The sequence below is a fragment of the Pseudochaenichthys georgianus genome, chromosome 7, assembly GCF_902827115.2.
Source record: "Pseudochaenichthys georgianus chromosome 7, fPseGeo1.2, whole genome shotgun sequence".
NCBI lineage: Eukaryota > Metazoa > Chordata > Actinopteri > Perciformes > Channichthyidae > Pseudochaenichthys > Pseudochaenichthys georgianus.
In genome coordinates, this window is record NC_047509.1 from 15,240,037 (window position 1) to 15,264,924 (window position 24,888).

At 41.9% G+C, this 24,888-nt stretch overlaps 2 protein-coding genes across 3 annotated transcripts in view; both read left to right on the plus strand.

Moving 5' to 3' along the window:
* The window catches only part of LOC117449531 (SKI family transcriptional corepressor 1), an 85,632-nt gene extending 80,065 nt beyond the window's left edge, over positions 1-5,567 (plus strand). For both annotated transcript variants that reach the window (XM_034087262.2, XM_034087263.2), the window contains exon 10: positions 1,844-5,567. In XM_034087262.2, the coding sequence (XP_033943153.1) occupies positions 1,844-2,374 (531 nt within the window). In that variant the 3' untranslated portion in view covers positions 2,375-5,567. The remainder of the gene's footprint in view (positions 1-1,843) is intronic.
* Positions 5,568-6,695: 1,128 nt separating this feature from the next.
* Positions 6,696-24,888, plus strand: part of slc2a4rg (SLC2A4 regulator) — a 39,272-nt gene continuing 21,079 nt past the window's right edge. The window contains exons 1-2 of the mRNA XM_034086679.1: positions 6,696-7,154; positions 8,515-8,750. Of these exons, the coding sequence (XP_033942570.1) occupies positions 6,900-7,154; positions 8,515-8,750 (491 nt within the window). The 5' untranslated portion in view covers positions 6,696-6,899. The remainder of the gene's footprint in view (positions 7,155-8,514; positions 8,751-24,888) is intronic.

The following is a 24,888-nucleotide window of genomic DNA, read 5'->3' on the forward strand; positions in this document are numbered from 1 at the left end:
GTTGTTGCCCTAACATGCCCATATACTTTGTATCCTCTGGAGTTTGTCAGTTGCAGGCAGCCGTCAGAAAGGTGTTGAGTTTCCACTCCCACCTAGATCTGCTCCTTTCCGCTGGCACTCTACTTCTGCTATTAGGAGGCGCTGCCTTTTTCAACCAATCACGTTGCACAAAGCTTGTCTCACAAGAGGAATATCGGCCGCGAGCAGACCTTTTGGAAACATTTGCCAAATAAGCAATTCACACAGTTGATTACAAACAGATTTGTCAGTCATAGTCATGCACATAGTTGTTTCCATGGATAATCTGTGTAAACTGAAATTAAATGTGACTTTTTAAAGTCCTGGTTTGAGCACAGAGCTAAAGTAGTATCATAACAGAAAAGAGCATGGTGAAGGGGAGGAGAAAAGCAAACACACAATGCACAGCTTCCTCAACAGCTGCAGCCCAGTTCTGAAATCCCCATCATCTTGTGACTTCCTTCCTCTGCTGCACAGCGCTGCAAATTCTCGGTGCACAAATATACACACACTTGCACATACACACACACACTCAGCACATTGTGTGCACACACTTGTAGCATACACCAGGGTCTTTGTTTATCCAAAAAGGGTCACACAAGAGATCTCTGGGGGCAGGGTTTATGTGTCTGTCAGAGAGAGAGAGAGAGAGAGAGAGAGAGAGAGAGAGAGAGAGAGAGAGAGAGAGAGATACGCAGTGCTTTGCAAATGTATTACCCTATAGCTACATCAGTGTTTTGTTTTTCCTCATATGAGACATTTATGTAAAGGAACTATGAAAGTGAAGGCAGTGTGAACGCACACACAGAAAGCATTCTCCGCCATTGTCGAAGCTCTCAGGTTTCAGTTTTTTTGGGAGTGGAACAAAAACAAGGCTGATCTTTGAGTGTGTGCAGGAGAGAGAGTTTGCATAGCCAGTGTTTCTCAGAGCCGCTAGAGCAGAGCTGCTGGTATGGGTGTGAACACTGAAAGTAAACATGACCATGTCCCACAATCCTCTGCTCTTGTGCTCCCCTTGTGGAATTTAGACACAGAAATTCCAGAGGTCACATCTCCGGTTTATCCAAATTCTCCACATGACTTTCAGTTGTGAGTCCTCGATATCAAATGCTACATGCTTCAGTTTTCACAGGTCTACAATAAACACATGCAAATACTGTTCAGTATGTAGATGCATTTACAGTCACATGCGTACACATAAAGTCAAGAACATGTACAATGGCTTCATTCAAATCAAATCCTTGGTGCCCAAAGTCCATCAGTGAGCACAGCGAGTTGGCTGTCATCCAGATCTTTCACACCATACCCCGTTGTCTGTTGCCAAAGCAGTTATGGAGAAATGTTAACAGGTCCGTCCATCCCAGCCTAGACCTCAACAGACTGATAACACAGTTTACTCTGTCTTATCCTACCCTGTCAAAATAGGTCAGGTTACCGCACAGAGCAAGCTGTGTCAACACATGCGCAAACTAGTGCACACGTACCCTCACGATCAATCTTCATACATTCATGTTCACACACTATTAGCACCAATGTATGTTTACTCTCAAATATTGTATTTTGGTCTGTGAAATACTCACACCGAAATAAATACATTTAGGAAGTTTGCACATACGAAGAGTAAAGTTGACTAAAAGGTGGTGAACATTAATACAGTGACTGTTCATTTGAATCCCAGCAAAGTTAAGAATGTATTATCAGTTATGGTTGAATAAATGCACTTATAGGTGCAAGGCCGTGAATGAGGCAGAATAAGAGTGGCCTTTTATTGGAGCTTCTTTTACTGACACACCATAATGTTTTCTCCTCTCGCGTGTGTTCTCAGATTGCAGACACCTACTCCATTGTGTGTAAAACCCAGAAGAAGAAATCTCCCATGGAAAACAACGGATCAAAGACCCTCCCACGCTCCTTTGGCGGAGGTTCACGGGGCCGTGGCAGAGGAGTTCAGGGCCCGGCACGTTCCCAGGAGGAGCCGGGCTACGAGCCGGTAGGAGACAGGTCCTGGCCCGAGTCTGACCCCGCGTACGCTACAATTGGGGGTTCTACCACTCTGAAAAGGAAGAAGCAGACACTGCAGCAGGCAGCTCCAACGGCTCCAGCAGCTCCAACGGCTCCAGCGGCTCCAGCGGCTCCAGCGGCTCCAGCGGCTCCAGCGGCTCCAGCGGCACCAGCGGCACCAGCTGCACCAGCTGCACCTCAGGGCTCAGGACCCACCGCCCTGCCTAGAGGCGTTCCTGGTGGGGAAAACTTCTACGAGACTATCAGCGATGTGAAACAAGGGGCCAACAGCTCCAGCACCACCACCATCTTCACCTTCAATGATGGGATGGAGATGTATGTCACTGGCCTGTAGCTGGCTGACAGGCAGAAAGGGCCCAGGACCCACTGGTACAGAGTCATGAAAGGGACCCTCCTGTTCACCTGCCAACGTCTTGCTGTACATACATACAAGGCCCTCTATAGACAAAACACATGAGGATCCATTTTGTGATGACATCAGGTACAAACAGGGTCTTAATCCAGGTTCAGACATCCCTACATTGGTCTGTACTTCAGAACCAGCCTAAGCCTAGTCCAGCCCAAATATGGACCAAATACGTTTTAACAAAAAAAAAAAGATTAAGAAAACTGGAATATACATCTTCAGTCTACTGTGTCACTGACCATACTCACCTGTTTGTGTATCATTTTCCATAATATCTTTATTTTTATATGAACACTGTACTCTTCAAAAAGTATGTGGTGTAACTCACATCCTGAGAAGAACACACTTTAATATATATATATATATATATTTAAAAAAGTAATGTATGTGCATGCATTATGCAAACACACACCTGAAAATAGAAAAAAGTAGCAAGGAAAATTGTAGGTATATTGAGAGGAAGAGGCACACTGTTACCTATTATCAGACATACACACACACAAAACACACACACACACACACACACACACACACACACACACACACACACACACACACACACACACACACACACACACACACACACACACACACACACACACACACACACACACACACACACACACACACACACACACACACACGCCTCATTTTGGAGGGACTTATGTGATAAGCAGATGGATGGCACAGAGATTTGTGGTGCTTAGCTCTCCCTAAGCAAACATCTGAAACAGGTTCTCTGGTCGCTATGGCCGGTTGCCGGGCAGACAGCATTGTGGTGCTTTGCTCCAACACAGAAGTAAGCGAGGGCTATGGTCTACATTTAAAAAATAAATAAAAAGGTTCATCGTTGTGCTCTACATAGCAGTTAATAATATCTGCCCTTAACTTAATAATGTTACATCCAATCAACAATCAATACTCCAATTTCACAAACATCTGTACCCAGAAGCATGATGACACACCCCAGCTCAGATACAAACATACTTGGCACAATCATGCGGGGTAAGTTGAGATCAGGGGCATCGAGAAGGTTGTGAAAGAACTTCTACAGAAGGATACGGGTGACAGATTTCACAATACAAAATGTTCACTGTATACAACATTGGGAAAATGTAGAATATTTATAAAAATAAGGAAGCGAAAGAGTGCCCAAAAGAATACAGGATGTTTTATCCTGCGCAGTTAATAACATGTAATGTCCTTTGGGGACTGTAAACTGCTTATTTTCTGACCGTTATAATTTTGCACTCGATAGCTGCGGGGGTTTTAATTTAATTGCTCATTAACATGCTGTAAAGGGCACTTCCAAGTACAGTTCTAAAAGGCATCTATGGTCTCAAGTCATAGCTAGAGCTCCCCAAAGCTCACCCGACTAAAGTCTGGTGGTTGAAATAGCAACATAGGGCTTAGACTCCAAGGAAAATAAAGAGCTGGGCATGAAAATTACCAGTGAGTGTCTTTGGAAGGTTGCCCCTCGCTCTCGCTACCCTCTCTCCAGCCTCTGCACCGAGTTCTCTTCCGTAATAAACAATGTATTTTCCATGTAGCTTTGGGGAACATTAAAAAAAGAACAGGAATAATAACAAAATATCAGACGTTTAGTGAATGGGCAAAAAGATAAGGGGTTAAGAGGGATATAAAATGCTTACCGAGCTGAAGGATACATTAGAAAAAGCACACTGTGAGACAACCATGCAAAGAGAAGACGGGTTTAGTAGGGTTAGTAATTCAATGATAAATGCTACTGTTTCAGAAAGTATATAAAAAAAACAAATGCACTCTGTATTTTAATTCACTGATTATTTTTTCTTACCTATACTGACAATACCATTGGTTAAATAGCTCATGCCACTGCCATGAAAACAGTACGTTTGTGTTGTTGGTGCAATTTTTTCCTGCTTGATCAAAAAAAGTGCATGCTTTGATATATGGAGATGAAAACAAATATTGTGGTACTTATTTTATCTCTTTGTTTGTTAATATGTTTCTGTTTTTTGCCATGAGATGCGAAGCAGCTTTCAGTTTATTTTCCCAAAGCAGCAACCTGGAGGAGGAAGGGAGAGCAATAGAAAGTGAGGGAGAAGCCGCTGGGATTTTAGAGCGGAGCGTTGTTCATCCTTCCGCTCTGGGGGAACAAGAAGGAGCGATAGAGGTGAGGAGGGGGACGAAGAACAGCTAGTAAAACTGGATCACTGAAAATGGACACGGACCCAAAGGACCCTCCCCCTCCTGATATGTATTTGCCATAGGTATTTGCTTGCGTACGTGCACACACTGCCATGTGTGTTTCCAGTTTAGGGGATGAAGCCCATTTTGCTTCCTTGCATTTTCTCCTCCCCCCAGCTGTGTTCATTCTCCAATCACCTCTCCCTCGCTGTGTAGGGGAGGGGCCTCTGATGTCTAGTTCTGAGGGACTCAGGGAGGGATATGGGGGGGGAGGGGGCAGGGGCTGCGGGGTCAGGCCAAACCCAGTCTGATATCAACAATGCCCCAACAGCTCAACTACTGTCTGATATGAGAAATGGCCAACAGCTGAGACGCTTTACAAGCTTTGTTGAGGCTTCCCTTAGACAATGCTGGCTTGAAATCGCTTTCAGACCTAATCCTTTTTCTCTGGCTGTCACATTACGTGTCACATTTTCTTTATCTTGAGAGAAAGCACTGATCTGATATATATTGTTGAACACTGTTACAGTATACACTGATCGAGACAGATGTTCATTGCACAAATAAATACAGTATGATGATGTAAATGTGTAAAATACTTGGTTGCTGTTCTGATGTTGTTCTAATGTAACATACAGTACAGTATATTTGTTGAAAAAAAAGATGGTTATCACAGACACATTGTACTTGTGGATGCAATATGTTTCATGCTTTCCATGCAGATGCTGTTTGTTAATTGTCTTCAGATATGATTATGGGCCAAAACTGCTGTGACAGCTGTAGCCAATGTTGTATGTTCTTAAAGCACAGGGTTTAGTTGAAAAAATAATGAATATAATAAAATATAGTGTGACAGTGCAGATATGCAAAAGATTGTAATGTTTTATATTAACCTTCATAAAATATTAAAGTGAGTTTTTACTTTTCTAATAAAGTGGCACATTATAACGTGTGTTTGTCTTTTCCCTTAATGTGTGTACAGGATATCAAATTAAGCAGCACTAGTGTCAGTTGTTGCAGCTGTGTAGCAGCCTCGCGGTATTAACTGTACCTTGCAATAATGCAGCTTGGGTGCAACACATATGTGTATCTGCTTTATTAGGCAATAAACCTTGAGTCTTGACTGTGCAGACATTTGGGTTGAATAAAGAGGCATTCAGCAGCTTCCAACAACTGAAACTCGAATAAAACAAATGTTATTAATACAAAAGTTATTTGATCATGTTTATGAGATACACATTTCCAACAAGCACTCCAGTTTTAGGTAAAGAAGGCTGTTGGAAAAAATGGCTAAAACTCGGTATTGACCCTAGAGAACACATTAGTAAATCAAGTATTGTATTTTTTTTACAAATTATGTGGGGACTAGAAATTGCCCTAACAATGCATTACAGTAATAACGTATCTCTATTAACTTGTCCAAATTGTATCGCAGCCAAGCCAATGTCAACAGAACCTAATATTATCATACTTTAAATCAATCACGCCTTTACGACAATCTCAGAAAACTGGGCTAGTTCATAAGCCTCAGTATTTACTGCAGGGCTGTTTACTGCATTAATTTGCCCTGCACAGACCTTCATAGTATGGAGTCACAACTCATTTTACATTAGAACAACCATTAGCCTATTAATAACTTACATTGTCGAATGGTTTATAACTTTTGAAAAAGTAAACACTCTAACCAAAGCTATTTATTCATAGGTAAAACCCTGTTAAATGTACGGGTAAGGCGAGTAAAGATGATCCATTAAATGAACATTTGATTAGCAGTAAACATAACTGCGTAGTTTGCCTCTGCGGCCGGCTGACTGTTTTTCCTGTGCTGTCTCTCGCCTGCTTCGCAGACCGGCTCTTCGTCGCTGACAGACACCGGCCGGTAAACTGCAGAACACGCCCACTTCCCTCGTCCAACCAAATGACTCGAATTAGATAAAAGTTTGATTGACACAACCAAATCAGCCAATCAGAGACTGCCTCGCTGTGGACGCGTGCCAAAGTGCAATGTTTATGTACGCAGCCGACCAATAGGAGCACAATAAGGGGGGCGTGGCATTCTTTTGGAGGAACGAGGCAAAACAATCTTTTATCCTCCTGACCGTCGGCTTTTTGGATATCCTGGGTAGCAGTGGTGGCAAACTTCAGATGTAGACTAGTACAGAAGTTAGGACAATATCTATCAACTTGCGACAATCCAGTTAAATGTATCAAACTCCAGCAATTTGCACTGTAATCTATAGAAAGCTGGTTTTCTTTCTTTAGTTTCTCCTCGCCCTGTCTGAGTATGGATAACAGATATATTTTGGAGCAGACGTCGGTTGGGACAAGGGTCGGTGGGGCGGATTTTAACTACCGGCCAGGCCGCTCCGTGCTGTGCGACACCCGGGTCCCCACGGCGGAGAAAAACGGTCCCATGCCGGTGTACACACACGGCCCCGTCTTTTACAAATTGTTAATGGACGGCGGCTCGGTGTCGGGGGTTAAGGGCGAGCGAACCTCTCCCAAAGGAAATGGACGAATATTGCACGAGGTGGAAAAAGTAAGTGCCCTTTTTCATGTTAACTTTGTACGCGCGACTCCATTCGCCGGTAAAGTCATCTGTGCGCACCCAAGTTGCAGCGCAGATACTATCAAGCATGTAACGTTGTGTCATTACGCTGTTTACTTATAAGTTTGACTGGTCTCTCATGCCGTTATTGCATTTTGAAATATGCCACAGTGAAGCTCACACTGACGTCACTTATTTATTTTGTGTTGTTTTGTGTATAGTACCGCCTTCACCCACTTTGCTTGTGACAGTCATTTCACCGACTGCTGTCAACGCTCGCTTACAAGTAATAACGTCGTATCAAAACCGCTTTAAATGGCGGAGCAATCTGTGTGCAAAGTTTACAGAAAAGGGGGGCAGGGACTTCAAACTACTAGCCAAACCCCCTCCCCCATAACTGTAGGGTGGAGCTACAGCAGGCTTCCTGGCTGCACAGCACGGCCCGGTCGGCTCTGCCCTGAACACACCACAGAACCAGTAATAGAACTGTGATATGTTCCAAGTGTTATCATATGCAGCAGCAGGGGTTTTGTTTGCATAGTGTTTACACTATATTTGCTTACATGTGTTTGCATTGCAACTTGTGGCCTGTGTGTGTACCTGCACCAGAGTCAGTACCAAATTCATAATCTAACCATGTCATTTAGTTACCGTGCAACATCAAATATGCAAAGACGACGAATTGCCAAGCCTGCTTTTGATATGGATCAGATAGCAGTTTATAACAAACTGCTGCTTCTTTATTTTTAACACAGCAGTGTCAATGCACTTATATGGACCCTAGCTTTTTTTCAATGTTGTTAATTAAGTTTAGAATAAATTATTATTTTTTAGCTCCAAAAGTTAGTTCAATTTGATGAGTTATATCTGATGATTAGCTGTTTTTATTAACAAAACATATTTCGCTTTTGGACTGTTGGTTTGAAAAAACAAACCACTTGAATAAACATTTGATAGACTCTGTAGTTAGCCATTTAACACCAAATGAGCTGCAAATGAATTTACACTCAATACAAAACGAACATAATATACAAAAATAAAGTTATATTTTGTATGATCATATTTCTCATTAAAATCAGTTAATCAATGCAGTCATGTTAGTCGCTTAACTTCCCTTCATCGCTCGCATACATTTTGTTTTAATCAGATGCTATGCTTCTGTTTTCACTTTAGGGTTTCTGTGGGAAATCTAATTATCCATGTCAATATATTTGTATATGTGCATTGAAGCTTTTAGATGTTGAATTTGTTAAACTTCTTTCTATCACATATCCCATTATTAAGCTTCTCGTGTAGAAGAAATGCCAATTGGCCTTAAAATGATAGACTGACTTGAATGTGTTGTTCCTAGACTGGCCTGGGGGAGCAGAAAGACACGGGTTCCTCTGGGATCTTGAAGAGGGCCAGTCCTACTCACTGCCCAGGCACAAATGGGCAGTCGCCAGGCATCTTCATGCACTTGGACATCAGGAACCCAGGGAAACAGGCAGAGCTGGCCAACAACTTCAGAGCAGCACAAGAGTGGATCATCCCACCGTCAGAGATACAACCCCTTCCCTCCTCCCACATCCCCGTCCCCAGAAACAGGTACGAAGTTGCTGATGACATCAAGGCATCAACCCGTCTTGTATATTTATTGGATTCATTCCAAAACAATTTTTGTGTGCATGGCTCCTATTTCTATTCAGCTCTAATGGAGCTAATTTGACACAGAACTTGTGGTGAAAAAAATCTTATACTCGATTCCAGGCCTTCCTTGACAGAGTGTTGACTAAAAGTGGAATTCAGCTTCTGGCTAAAACTGTGCATTGGTTTTGAATTGGCATTGGCATGAATGGTGCGGGGGTGTACTGGTACTGGTCAACTGACCACATGTTTGGTGTTCTATCCAGAATAGTTTCAAAATATGCCCTAAGAGAGCCAGAGCTGGAGATGAAGGCCAGGATTGCACAATCACTTGGAAAAAGTAGCAAAAGAACAAGATAGTTACAGTGTCTCTTTTGTTTACGGTTGAATCAGATTTCTACACTCAGGAAATCTTTTTTTTCCTTCAGGTTTCTTACCTGGCTTCACTTCTAAGCGTAATACTTAATCCCTGTTGTTGACCATCTTAATGCATCTATCAGTGTGATGTGTTTGTCATACAGCGAGCTTTGTTGTGTGTGGGTGTGTTTTGTTTCTTGTGCAGGGAGTTTTTGCTGGACATGGAACATTATTTGACCGTCCTTGGGCAACCTTATATGCACATACACACTGTTTTCAAACGGAAGAAGCAGAACATGCATCCAGGGACAAGCCTAGTGCACTGATAAGTGATTATTTAACACTGCGGAGCACTGAGAGACTGTAGGCGGTGCCTGAGCACAGTTTCCTTCATTTTATGCCGCGATTGGTTACTGTCTGTGGCAAGATGCTGCCTGTCTGTCAGACGGCCCTTACACATTAACAGTACTTCTGCTAGTAGAAGAGTAAAAACTAAAAACAGATTTCAACTGCGGAGCTTATGATTGATTTTGGGTGTGGTCTGTAGGGGTTGGGGGGTTAAACCCCACATTTCTTTCCAGCGTTCTGTCATCATCACGTGAACTTCACGTGCTGCTGGTCATGTATGACATGAGGGAGTGTCTGTGGGGAGCATGCAAGACCGAGCATGCTTTTTGAGGGGTGTTGTGTCTACTTCTCTGAAAGTGTGTGTTCAAATGTGTATACCCAATACAGACAACAAGGTTGCTGTTCTCACCTCTCTAGCCAGGTCCTAAACAGATTTAAAAGTTTGAAACATCTCTTTTTCACAGCATGTTGATGATGGTTATCTCAGCACCACAATAAAGCTATCAGTTGATGTGACACAGCCGTTGAGAGACGTTGCACAACATGATATAACAGTGTGGTCATATTAGCCGTGCCTCTTTGTTGACCTTTAAGATTAACGCCCATTCTCTACCCTGCTTATATTGGCTGTTGTTTTGCAGTTGTCGACAAGAGGATATCTTTTCTCCTCAAAGAAATTATTCACATTTTGTTTTCAACCTTTCTAGTATTCACCTCATTTGGTGAATTTATTATGCCTGCTTTATTCCAGCTGTTATCCAGATGTATAATGCACATGTGGTATTCATCACAAAGCAGTTTGAAAATGGACTTTAGTAAAGAAAGTTACTCAATAACTACACTGACACACTTTGGGACTGCAGTGTGAGGCCTTCAGTGGCAGCGCTGCGTTTGACTTCTCAGTGTATGTGTGCACATCTGTGTGAGGGGGTGTGACCCATTGTGCATCTCTGCACTTTGTGCCCGGCTTCAGATCATGTCAACGAAACCATTTATTTTCCTTCGCTCTTTAACAGCTAACATAATACTGCCATTGTGTTACAGGATTAAATATGTTTGACTATGAAGCTGTTGCTCACCTCTGTGTGTTTTACATCCACCAGTGTATCAGTTACATATTGTTTCTCACGTACATCAAGTTTGCAAATGCAGGAACGCGTGTCACTCCACTTTAGACAAGTCAGGGCAAAGATCTTGCAGAAAAGAAAGAAAGAGGTGGGACCAAAACATTCCCTCGCTCATATCATGTCCATATTCATGTAAACACATTCAAAGCTAGTCAGTATATTTAAACACCTCTGGTCAACCGTGTGTGTGTGTGTGTGTGTGTGTGTGTGTGTGTGTGTGTGTGTGTGTGTGTGTGTGTGTGTGTGTGTGTGTGTGTGTGTGTGTGTGTGTGTGTGTGTGTGTGTGTGTGTGTGTGTGTGTGTGTGTGTGTGTGTGTGTGTGTGTGTGTGTGTGTGTGTGTGTGTGTGTGTGTGTGTGTGTGTGTGTGTGTGTGTGTGTGTGTGTGTGTGTGTGTGTGTGTGTGTGTGTGTGTGTGTGTGTGTGTCTTTTTCACTCACACCCTAGTGCAGAGCTCGCTCTACCTGTCAATACTCATCAGTGTGGGATCCAACAGAATGGGATAACAGAACAAAGACCAGCCTAAATTAACACAAAAAAAGAGGTCTGACGAGATGAGGGGGCGTTCTGTTTCGATGTGAAATGCTTTTCTTTCTTATCTGTCCTTGGTCAGGTACACTGTCACCACAGTCGGGTCACATGAATAGCAAACACTGAGTTTGCATAAACAAGAAACCAGCAAAACCAACTGCAGTGCTGGGGGGGGGGGAGAAAGGCGGCTCTGTTTTGGACATAATTACTGGCCAGTGTTTGACTCAGTCGGTTAAGAGTCACCATGAGGTTTAGGCGAGGCAGGCAGGCTGTAGCAGAGTCCATCACCTCTCCAACCCCCTCAGACCACCCCACCACCAATCCCCTTCTCCCAAAGGAGACATTACAGCCGGTTGTTGAAGGTCAGAGTCAGAGCTACCCGCCCCCACACCAGTCTGGGAAGTCTAACCCACATCCAGACTGCTGACATGGCATCCCGAGTGGAACAGCCGGCTTCTTCTCAGGTGCTCGTTTTTCTTTACAGATAAAACATTTAGTGCACATGTTTAGCAGTGCAGAATCATCATTATTTGAAAAAAGGTCTTCTGAATTTGTTGCAGTATTATCATCCTTTCTGGTTTCCCCATTTGTTGCTCCCTTCCAGACTACAGGAGGTTAATGCTCTCGCACTCACAGGCTGAGGTGAAAGGTCATCCTCAATGAATGGAGTCGTGAGGGGGAAGGGTCAGATCAGGACACGAGCAAGCATCTGGCACGTCCGCCAGTAACCCTTAGGATCTGGGTTATGTGCTACATAGACAGTTTACAACCGCAGAACCTAGAAGCAGATGGCTTATCATCTAATACTACCGCTTTACTGGGCCCTGAGTGAGAGGTGTATGGAGGAGTGAGGATCTAGTAGTATTTTTCACGGTGCAGTTCTGGGACCGGCTCTGAATCATTCATTATTTAACTCTAATGAGAGCCTCTGGAAGAAGCTAATGGCTGAAATATGTGTTCTGCATGTCTGTGTACAATAAACAAATAAGATATGAATCATCTGCTGTTATGCAGTGAAGAAGAGAAGCTAAATCCATTTCACAAGTAAGGCACAAAGGCACGTCTTCTGCTCTGCAGAGTAATGCACAAGTAATGTTACATAAACAAGGTTAGAACTAGCTACAAAATACTATGTTCAGTGTTTCCCCTATATACAAATGGTGGCGGCGCAGCGCCGCAGCTGAAATATGCGCGCCGCTGCCTGCTAGGGGGCGCCAGCCAGGTAAGTTAAAATAATAGTAAGTGGCGACCCTTTTTCATTTTTGATTGTTTATGTGGTTTTGTAGTATTTGTGTTACTGTATGTTCAATAAAGGTGTATTTTTGCTCAATCTCGAGACATTGCCACTGTATGTACTAGGGCAGATTTTTGGCATATGTGGTCGCCTAGGGCGCCAGATCTGGGGGGCGCTGCGCAAGTAGCTCTGGGAGGGGAAAAAACATTTTTGACCGTTGGCGCCAGAGGTCGCGTTAACCGAATATTTTCCGTCTATGACGGATTTTTTTTAACAATGACGGACAAATCTGAAAGCAGTCCGTCATTTTGACAGATTAGAACAAACTTGGAACGGCGCCAAAGTTTCCCTGCAGCGAGGCTCCGGTGTTATGCCGTGTTATGCATGCCCTCCAAAAAGGAAATTATACCGTTTCCAAACCTAACTGTGCCGTACAAATCATTGAAATGTCTGTGAGTTTTGGCTTTACGCTGTGCACGCTCCCGCGAGGTAAAGCAGCCATGCATAACACGGTGCATGAGAACTGTCCCTCCCCCCCGTTGATAGTTCACGAGCATGCTCCCCCCCCCCCCCCCTCGTCAGAGTTGTGTAAAGGCCGACGGGTAATTCTGGATTTTGAGACCGAAACCGGCGCTGTTGTTATTAGAATCTGGTGGTAGCTGCGCTAACGGATACAAGAAGTAGATGTTTCTCCAACCAGGGTGGAGGAGAGCTCTCCTGTCAGACTGAGAGGCTCAGTGAGGTAAAGGACTCTGAGTGTTTAGATCTTAGTCTTAGTGGGTCTCAAACGTTTTGACCACAAATTATGTAAACACATATTTCCAAGGCACTATTAGGATAAATAAAAACAGGTTTGAAATCATTACAAAAACCAAAAATATCATTTAAAGTTGGAGAGATACAAAAATATGCATAAATAAATAAATGGTAACTAGGTCAAATAAGATATGAATGAACAAGAAAAATAAAATAAGTTACATTTATTTGTTATTGGCTATGGTGGGTTATTGGTGATGTTCATATACTTATTTGATTATTAAAATGTAAACCGATCTTTTTCATATGGGTGTTTTAGAGTTGTTCCCCCTAGATCAGGTCTCTAGTAATTGTGTGCTCAAAGTGCACCAGATTGAAGCATTTTACTTTAAAATGTTCAAAAAAATCTTCCCGGGGGAGCATACCCCCGGACCCCCCTAGAGGATGTGACGTCCACCCCCCAATTCAAACATGTTCATACAATACTGAATACATTTGAAGCGATTTTTACGTATATTACCTATGTCAAGAAGTTTCTGTTTTTGTAGTGTATTCGTCTTTAGTAGAGATTTTTCATGTATTCTTTATATATAAAATCTCGCCTAAAATCTTGCATAGGGCAGCAAATTGGCTAGATCCGGCCCTGGTTCTAGGCCTCAAGAGCCTTTCTTGTGCTGGCAGACGCATAGAAACAAATTGACTGCATCCTAGGGGAAACACTGATGTTGCATTATATATTATATTATACATCCTGACATATTTTTTTGTGTCAAATTGTGCTAAAATAGGTTTTATACTGTACATCTGACGTTAAGACAGGAAAACAAACTTTCACTTATCAAGAGGGAAGGAAACTCCCGTTGTGCAGCTCTGTCTCGCTGCAGTGAAATACTTTATCGCTTGCTCACCCAAACTAATAGATTTTTGTGCCTGAGATGTCACAACTCTTTCTGATTTGTCCCTGCCTCGCTTTTTCCTTTTTGTTCGTTTGGCCTTTTGCCCACGGCCCTTTTGTCTGAAGGAATGACCGGCTAAATTCAAATCGAGCCCTCTGAACAATACCGAGTGTCTCAAGGCTATTCCATACTCCTATAGAATATGTCTGATCTGCCTGTCATATGTTTGTCTTACTTCCCTTTCAGTTACTCAAACTAGGGCTGCTCAATTAATCGTATTTTAATCGCAATAACGATTACGAAAACAACGTAATTGAAATATTACGATTGTTTTTTTATTATTATTATTAATTATTTTTCTTTTATTAATATTTATTTGTATTGGTTTTTCAGTTTAGTTATACTTAATGCTCAGAGTAATCAACTGTTAAAAACATACTGTTAAAAAATAAATTCTCCAATAACTTGATGTTTTCAAAGTAAAGGGATAATCGTTTTTAATAATTGTGATATCAATTATTGACCCAAATAATCGAGATTATGATTTTTGCTATAATCGAGCAGCCCTAACTCAAACGCACGTCTTCAGTTTGCAACGTTCGTGATATTGTTTAATGTTTCAGTGACTGTATCCATTCATAAGGTAAGTAAAAGGATAGTTTATTCATCATTGGAATGTTCACAATGTTTCTACTGGCACTGAAATCGCAGATCTGCAGACATTACAAAGCCAGAGGCTGGTTTTGGTTCAAAATATAACTAAACATTTAAACTGTACATCATACAGATAAATCGTGTCTTGCCAGTTTCATAACTGGGACAGATTAATCGGCACATTTTAAATGTGCTGCATGTACTATAATGCTTCAGTGGATTTACAAATACCGTATCTTCCCCAAATTTAAAGTAACTGTTTTCTTAATGTTCTGTAAGCCTGCAGTTGCTTTCTCCTGTTCTCAACCACCACACACACACACACACACACACACACACACACACACACACACACACACACACACACACACACACACACACACACACACACACACACACACACACACACACACACACACACACACACACACACACACACACACACACACACACACACACACACACACACACACACACACACACACACACACACACAGTTTATTGCACAACTCTATCATAAGTCATCCCTGTCTGTTGATGACAAGCGGTGAAATCGAGTCAGCACTGCAAACAGAGAGAAGTCTAAGAAACACCTAACACTCTGTAATGTACGGAGCTGAATGGCCTGCATCTATTTTCACGTCTTTGAATTATTGTATTGCATGTAGTTGAGTAAGATTTTGTTCTAACTAGAATATCATTGAAGTTGTTCCTCTCTCTGTTGGGAGGATTTGTCAATTAGGCAGCTCTATAAATATTTAGCCATCGTCTTCAAACGGGAAAATACTGCGTCTTTCTTCTCCTCGCCCTCTGCTTTACTTTCCGATTTGTGTCAGTGACCCATTACACACCTTCACATCACTATGTCAGTACGAATGTAGGAAAAATTGTAAATACAGTGCTGGCCAAGATTTCTAACTCAATCCTGAGGAACTCCAGATGTTCTCATTCTTAATTAAAGGATTACTGACAGCCCTGTCTTTGAGTTGACTTGTGAAAGAGAGTTGTGCTGAACTTCTAGCTTTTCCAATTGATTTTGTGTTGACACTGTAAAGTACTCTGAGCAATGACTGCATGAGACGATGGGGTACATCAACGTGTGATTACAAATCCCAGAGCAATGCATAGATTGATTGGCTGCTATGTAGTCAGCAACTTCATTCAAATACATTTCAAATATTCAGCTTGAATAAACCATTTTGAACAGCATACCCCACCCAGGTTGCTAGAAACAGTGGTCTACTCTTAATCTCCCAGAAGCCCACCATTTACTGTGCATGTCCTTGAGAGTACATGCACGTCCTTAACAATAAGGCCGTGTGGGATTGAATAATGACTTATCCCCGTGACCTCTAATGAATGGTGCTGGAGGGAAACACCATCAATCAAGCAGCTCCACAAGTCATCTGATTTGTGTGTTTCCCTATTTTATGCCTCAGCACCGATGACATCCATGGCTGGAGGAATTATGTTTTTGTTGTCCGACCGCCCTTTGTCCCATGCCGGTGAAAGCCAAATCTCAGGAACACCTTGAGGATATTTCTCACAAACGTCCATTTAAATCATGGATGGACTGATTGGGTTTTAGTGGTCAAATGTCATGACTATATTTGGACACATCTCAGGAATTCATTAGTTTATTATGAAAACATATGCATACTAGTTTTTTATTAAATCTTTATAACGCATTTAAAATTTAAACATTTAAAACTGGTTGGCGGAAGAATAGAACCGCAAGGCCGTATTTCTAGTTTAATCTCATTTTCCTTTTCTCCTTCAGATATGCAGATGCAGTACACACATTCTTCATTGTGTGGTTGTTGCATAGTGAGGCAGGTTTTTGCATATCTGCTAATGACACTGTCCCCTCACCTCCTGATTGGTGCATAATTTATTGAAGTATTTGCTATGCCCTGCTGAGTCAGACAGCAATATTTCAACACGCGTCGCATACATCGACTAAAGGAAGTCACTGATGACACCCACACAAACATAACCTTGCTGATGCCTCATGTGAAGGGCTTATGTCTGATATTAATGAGCCCTTTTTGTAATTCAATAGCTATAACTCACAATACTGTTGCTCTGTACTATTTTGTGATATCCGCAGGTTGAAATTGAAACCGTCTAAAATGAAAGCCTAAAAAAGATAATTGCATCAATGCGGTTAATTGCCGTATTTACTTTTCCACCTTGTAAACACGGTTTTATTTTCTCTGCTTACCGCAACAGATCAACAAATGTAACACTCAACATCATTAAAACTAAGTTTCCATTTCTAAAATGATAATTTAAGATGAATCAATTGGGGCATCATCATCCAGCCCCTCGATTCCTCTGACTGCTGCCAAGTTAAAGCGGTAATTTCCGGCCGTGGGAGAGGTAGAAAGTCTCTCTGCTTAATCTTGGAGGTAGTGGCTCCCAGCAGCAACACCCCGCTACACAGAGCCCTGAGTGTGTCAGGCCGTCCCGTCAGAGCACTGATCACTGCCCTATACCTCCAGAGACTCTCATACTGTAGCTTCTCCAGGTCATGGGAACTGATCATTCTCACTGTTCTCTGACACTTGGTTTCATCCAAACCAGTTTCTTCTTGTTTTTGTTGATATACAATAAGCGATCTGTTTAAGCCTGATTTATTTCATGAGGTTTGCTTGCTGGTGATTTGTGCACAGAGCAAGGCTGATCTCCAGTCTCTTGTCTAACAGCATTTGCTTTTCCTTGCTCTTGTTCAATCTGCCCCAATCCGGTTTTGACCAAGAGTCAACACCATGGTCTCAATATATACACTGGCGTGCATATTTTGTTCACCATAATTACACCATGAGGAAAAGAGCGAGAGAGAGAGAGAGACGGTAAGGGCATAGGAAACTTGCAGGATCATACCAGTACATTTAAATCATAACGGCTGGTGAAGCATCAAGTAACCGCACCCTGCTGTCTTTTCAGAGTGAATTCAGAATTTGCCAAATCTATATACCCCACAATATAAAACATCAATAATTCAGTTTAACATTTACTTCAAACTACTGTCTTTATAGCAATTCATCCCTTTATGCTCTCTGCAGTCAGCCATGTGCCATCCACACACACACACACACACACACACACACACACACACACACACACACACACACACACACACACACACACACACACACACACACACACACACACACACACACACACACACACACACACACACACACACACACACACACACACACACACACACACACACACCCATAAACATGTTGCCCTGCAGATTTAAATACACGTCTTACTGTTTGTGGTCTTATTTTAAATTTACAACGGCCCCCTTGGTTTAAAACTGAAGAATTAAAGACCTAACACGTTCCTTGCTGTGTACACTTACAGTTATTTTACAATTAAATGTAGACAAGATGTTGGTATTAGTAAATGGACTATTACTGAGTGAGCTTTCAGATTAGGAAAGGGCATCCCTGTAACTAAAAGAGTATAAGGGGAACAGGGAGTGCTGAGCAGCTGTTTCTGTCTCTGGTTTCACGTCCGCTCCTAATGAATGAGGTGTAGGGGTATGTTGGTATTCCTGAAGCTATCTGTTATAAGCCCTTGAAGCCTCGCTAGCTTAACGCCACTTCTGTCTCCTGTCCAACCAATATTATCCAACCTTTACACTTAAAGCTTAACTACTGGAGCTGCCCTCATTAGCTTGCCCTTTATCTGCTGATGTTTAAGATGTTGGTGAATTATCCAGCAAACTAACCCTAACCCTTGATTGCATTGCGTTACAATTTAGACGGTCGCTTTGTAACACTATAAGTTTGACAGTTCATTCATGAACCTTAAAACAATAGTTGACAAACAATCTCAACAAGAAGACCACTCACTCATTTGCTGATGATCAGTTTACACAGTTGGAGATTTGATTTGCTTAATGTGTGCCATTAATACACACCTTTTTTCATTTACATAACATTCCAAAATCAGCTATTTAACATTTCTAAGAAGGCCAACTGAGTGTATTTTTGGAGAGACTTGGCTGTAGAGAGATCTGACTGTTTGACAGAAAACATTTTAGTCACACACAGCATGTCCAGCACTGCTAGCTGAGTCTGGCAAACTCTCCGATCTGTCTGTCTGTCCGTCCAGGAGAAACAGTCTGCCCTAATCTGACCATAGCCAATGTACAACTGTTTGAAAATGCACAACTAAACTCTCTAAGGGAGATGGAAAGTTATGTAACCAAACCATCATATTTCAACACTTTTTTTTTTAACAATAAAAAAACAACAGTCTGATCCAGAGTCAGGGCTTAACATCCTCTCAGATTTCTCACAGAGGAGCAGCTATCTGGCTCTCCACAGCCGTCTCTAGGTAGACTTAGTTTATGTTCGTCTTCTCCCTGGTGTTTCCATGATGTGCTCTAAATGCCTCCATTTGTCTTCTTAACTATCCTGTCTTTGAGATTGCAGGGCGATAGAAGGGCCATTTGACTTTGCTTATTCCCAATAGTGTCACAGGATGTCTCTGCAGGATGTTAAAACACTGATCATTTGAATGGCTTTTGCAAACAGGGCCCTAAGACCCACTGGGAGACTTACATCTTAAAAACATGGTTTATGGCATTTTGTTTTGTATTGTTTTCGGTATCCAGTGCAGTCTGACAGCGCCAGTGGGGGCTAAGCCTCAGGCTGAATCACGATATGAGAGGCATATTCACCAACAAAAAAAGAATACACAGATATTCACAATAGAGATGTTAAAAAATATGAATATGTTTGAGTATATCAATAGATTTGTCAATACTGTGTAAAAATGTTTATCCATTTTAAATGAGACGATGAATGCAAACCCTACTGTTTTGATTGCATTAAAAAATACACCTTTTAAACAAATGAGATATCATGCTTTTTTGGTGGGTTCTTTAAACTATAACAGATTTAAAGGAAAGTAAATATAAAATAGGTTTTTAAAATAGTCAAAATACATTGACCCCGTCTCATTATACTGTGGTATTGCCTGGTTCTTGCCAATGCACATCCTTACTACACAACAACAACTTGTACGTGTTTAGTATATTGTTTTTTTGTTACTCTTCCATATTGTAAGTGAAAATATCCATGGTTATTATTTATGGCCCTGAATATTGCACTGTACTGTAAATGGAAATCATTTTGTATGACGTGTGCTATTAATGAACCAAATAAAAACAACCAGCTTGAATGTCAACTAGAAAAGCTGTGTCAAAGTGTGCTGTTTTGAAATTAGACTCCCGAAACAGATTTGCCGACCGAACACAAAACTTGCTGGCTTTGGTCCAACAGGCACACACTGCTCAGTGCACTCACTGGGAGATGCAGCTTCAAATGTCTTCTTTTCTTTTCTTAGAGTAGAGTTTAATATTGCATTGATTAGAAGAGTAGCTTACAAGAGATACTGTATAGTACGTTAGGCTATATTAGTATGTGTAAATAGTACTGTAGTTAGTTCATTTATATATTGCAGATACATTATTTATGATATATTGCTTTTCACTTAACATGTTTTTATGAAGTCGTTAAGAATGGCATCTTTGAAATGGCTTGATATAATTGGAGATGTTGTGCGTGCATGATAAGTTCTTCAGACCTTTGGGACACAGAGGTGCCAGGTGAACAGATCACTTTTTATTACAGGCTTTTTTGTTCATGCCGCTCAGGCAGCAGATATTTCAGAATAAAAGAGCGAGCTGGTTATATATGTGTGTTTGTATCCTTTTTTTATCTTGTGTGTTTCTTACCTTTTGTCTGTGTTTTGGTTATGCTACTGTGCACAAGAGAGGCAGATATAGTGTTCACTTTAAAGGTTTGAAAGCTATTAAAGGTGGGGTAGGTAAGTTTCAGAAACCGGCTCGAGATACACTTTTTGTTATATTCCATGGAATGCTCTTAACATCCCGATAGCAATGAATATCTTGCTTTGACAACAAATCCATAAAAAAATTTCATCTGTAGAAGCCGTAATACTGTAAAAAGTACAACCAATGGCCTACCTGCCTGTCAGCCTTCCATCGGGCACAAACTTATCTCGTGCCCTCATTGGTCATGTGCGCGTTCGTGTGTATTGGAGGAGGGGCTCTATAAGGAAGTGGCAGATTTTCTCCGGTTGTGTATTTTCAAATTCTAGCGATCTCGAGCCGGTTTCTCAAACTTACCTACCCCACCTTTAATTACCTATGATACTGTATTATATTTATTTTGTTGACTTTCTTCTAAACATCTCATCATTATGCATTCCTGCATATGTTTCAACAGCTGAATCGTATGCACGACATGCTTAAATAACTTTTGCTTCTCTAAAGTTACAACTCAGACTCCCTCTAAGTGTGCAGCCATTCTTCAACTAACTGCTATTTTTTATGTTGATACTTTCTTTTTCTTTCGCCCCAGCTTCATCCCTTTCTTGAAGAATAAAAGATACCGATCAGTTTATTGTACTGGCTGGAGTCTTTGTCTGTCTGAGGCAGCCCTGTAGATATTTGGCTTCATGGGAGTAAGCAGAGCAGAGTGCCTTTGGAACAGCATCGGTTTGCTTTTGCAAAACACAGGAAACCAAGCGAAGGCCTGCTCTGGCTTGTGCTGGCAGAAGGGCAAATCTCAAGAGCAGGCGAGAGAGGGAGTGGGAAGTAAAGAATGAGGAACAAAATAAAAGTTTGCAGCAGAAAGAGAACTGACCGCTCTGTTCGCGGCTCTCCGACATTTCAATCTGTGTTTACAGTTTACAGTTGTCATTCTGTTTAATTTGCTAACCATAGTCAGTCTATGTTGTGATGCTCTGTCCATGTTTAAATCATAGGGAAACAAACCTAAGTGATTACATCCCATAGTAAACCAGCAGCTCAGTTGTTCTTAATGCTCAGCCAGAAGATGTCTTTGTTATTCTCCAGAATCAAAACCTCCGTCTAGCCCAGAGTGGTTTGGATTATTTGGATCCATGAAAATATGATTTTGACGGTCTGCCAGGAGTAAAATAGTTTTTCACAGAGAAAAAACGCAACTACTCTGCTGACTTCTCTGGCTCGCTGCACTCATGACTCGAATGAAAAGCGACAAGCGTTTTGATAAGGAAGCAGTGTTTTCAGGCAGAAGGGCCTGTCTTGTTTGCTCTTCCCAGTATAGGAGGGGAAAAGAATCCAAGGCCTCAACACGGACGAGACTGTCCTGCATCCCCCTAGCAACAACACTGTTATTGGAGGGCACTGACAGAAGTTGTGAGGGGAGTTGCTATAGCTACAAGTTAATCTCGATGCGTAGCCAGAAGTGACAGTGGGGTAATAAAGTAAAGCTAGTTTGCCCAGAGACATGAACATAAAAGATATTCATTTTCCATCCATGGATTACAAATTAGAATTCCCTTTGATATCTTTTTTAATAGTTGTAGGTTTGCAACTGTTTATTTAAAGGATTTAATATCATAAATGAGTGAACCCAGGCCTAAGTAACAGGTTCAATTGACTTGCTTGTTGAACAGTTTAATGGAGCTCAAAATAGTGTGTGTGTGTGTGTGTGTGTGTGTGTGTGTGTGTGTGTGTGTGTGTGTGTGTGTGTGTGTGTGGTGTGTGTGTGTGTGTGTGTGTGTGTGTGTGGTGTGTGTGTGTGTGTGTGTGTGTGTGTGTGTGTGTGTGTGTGGTGTGTGTGTGTGTGTGTGTGTGTGTGTGTGTGTGTGTGTGTGTGGTGTGTGTTGTGTGTGTGTGTGGTGTGTGTGGTTGTGTGTGGTGTGGTGTGTGTGTGTGTGTGGTGTGTGTGTGTGTGTGTGTGTGTGTGTGTGTGTGTGTGTGTGTGGTCATGATGATTTACATGACCACACTAGTCAGCCGGCTAATTGCTTGTGCTGTGTCAACATTTTTCCTCTGAGAAACGTGCTCTCATGCACAGCTCGGATCTTGTCCTACATTCAGGTCGTTGCACACGTAACAACTATTTTCTATTTGATGTTTAAAGTACACTGCAAGATTGCTGTTAAAATATAATATAATATGATCTGTTTAGTTTCGGAGATTTAAGGCAGAGTCAGACATCACACCACGGATTGAATCATGTCTTTTTCTGTGTGTCCTCTCCTCTATTGTTTTGCCAGAACAAAGCCTTTCGTTGTTTGTGCGTGGCCATAAGGGAACAGACTACATTGAGGATCAAGAGTCAGAAAGAGAGGGCTTTTTGTCTGGGGACTGAATAGCCATTACACTCGCAGCCCACATTAAAGTGACATGGCTCCTGCCTAACAGCCTCTCCCTCTCCAGGGGTCTCAGCCTGGATATTTAAAGGGGCAACATGTGTACAGATTGCACAACAATGGGTGAATTATGATGGATTGCACTACCTAATGTTTATACCCACATTATTATGTTAATATATCTGTATTCATTGTGTACATACACATTCTGCATCGCACAAAGATGGAAACACAGGAATAAGGGAAAGAGTGAGTGATCAAGACGGAACAGGGGATCAGAGCTGTGAACATGGGGGGGCTTGTGTTGGGTTGAGGGGGTGACCGTTAACTGCCAATCATTAACCATCTGCCAGCAATGCAATAGAGAGAGGGAGGGGGGGATAGAGGACATTACGTAATACAGTGGAGTGGAGGTAAGATAATGGGGGACGTAGGGATTGTGAAATGGAGGGCGGTTGGTGTTCTATTAATAGTATGGAGGGGCAGCTGTCGGGGGGGGCACAGCCGGCAGAGGAGCATCAACAGCAGCCTGGTCAGTTCTTATTGCCTCAGTCGTCACTGCATTACCTCATTATACAGGATATACCAGTCAGACAACAGGAGCCCAGTTTATCTTGATGTATGTGTGTGCACTGATGACACTTTTCTTTTCAAAAGCCTCTTTCTACATCTTCATCTATGAGTTATTATGCTTTAGGGTAACACACTGATTCATCTTCATGTGCACAGTCAACATTCCCTTTAGAGCCAGCCAGGCAGGATCTCATGAGCCTTGAACGGCTAAAAGGAAAGAGGAGCGAAGCAAATAGGAACGGGTGATGTCATGTATGTTTAACAATGCTCTTGGGGATCCCATCACGTTATCTCTTAGCCTTGGATGAGCGATGAGGATGACAAGCGTACAAATTAATAAATGAAAAGGCTTGCCTAAGGAAAAGTTGATCACATAACTCCTATTTTTGTGTCTGTATCTCTCTTCCGCTGTGTGCATTTGCATTTGTTTGTGTTCGAAGGGTAACGAGAGAAACAGACGGAGAGAAAAAGCAGTATGGAAACACGCTTTGTTGAATGTGTAGTCCTATCACAAACCAGAGGGGTGTTTGGACTTTGATTTTGTTGTCTTGTGTTGACTGTGTTTCTCGACTATTTGACTGGCAAGGTCATATACCAGTCTCTATGCCAATCTGGGGCACGCGCAGCTGCTTCTGATATGAAGAAGCCGGCATACAGTACATACAGAGACTCAGAAATACAACCTGATGCCTGCTTTGGGGTTCATGTCCATCACACGATCACATTGGCTGGATCGGTGCTATTTAAAGTGACCAGCACTGGTGCTGAAAGGGAGATCAGAGATTGGTGTTGTTAGTGTAAGACCCCCACCAAATTGAACTTTGCACAGCTTTGAATCATCCTGATACCAAACAGAAGATAGGTTTCTTCCATGCAGTCTGTGCAAAAAACTGTATTTCCCCCTGGTAAAATGGATAGCCTTTTAGTTTGGTCCAGCAATTACATTGATATTGGTCTTTTGAGAATGGAACAATCATTCTCTGTAACCTGTTGACTGTTACAATTGCTGAAGAATGTTCACAGTTTGCACTTTAACAGGCAACAGATACTCCAGTGAGAGGGGGGTTGTGGAAAACTGCGTTGTGGTAAACTGAGTATTGACGGTGCCAAACAGGTGGGAAACACATGAAGGGGAGGGGGATGATTGGATCTTTAAGGCAGCACAATCAAGATGAAACATACACTGTAGGAAGTGTAATGTGTGTGTGGACTGCTAGCTGATCATTTGTTGGGGGCCAGTTATTGGGGACATTTACCTATAGAGGCCTTAAGGCAGCTCTCTTCAGCTCGTGTTTGGTTTGATCTTTCATAATAAGAATAAGAATTCCTTCATTCGTCCAACAGAGAGGACAGAAAAAGAAAACACTATTAGACAAACGGCATGCACATAATATTTTAAATAAGTTATTATTACAACTTACAAAGTACA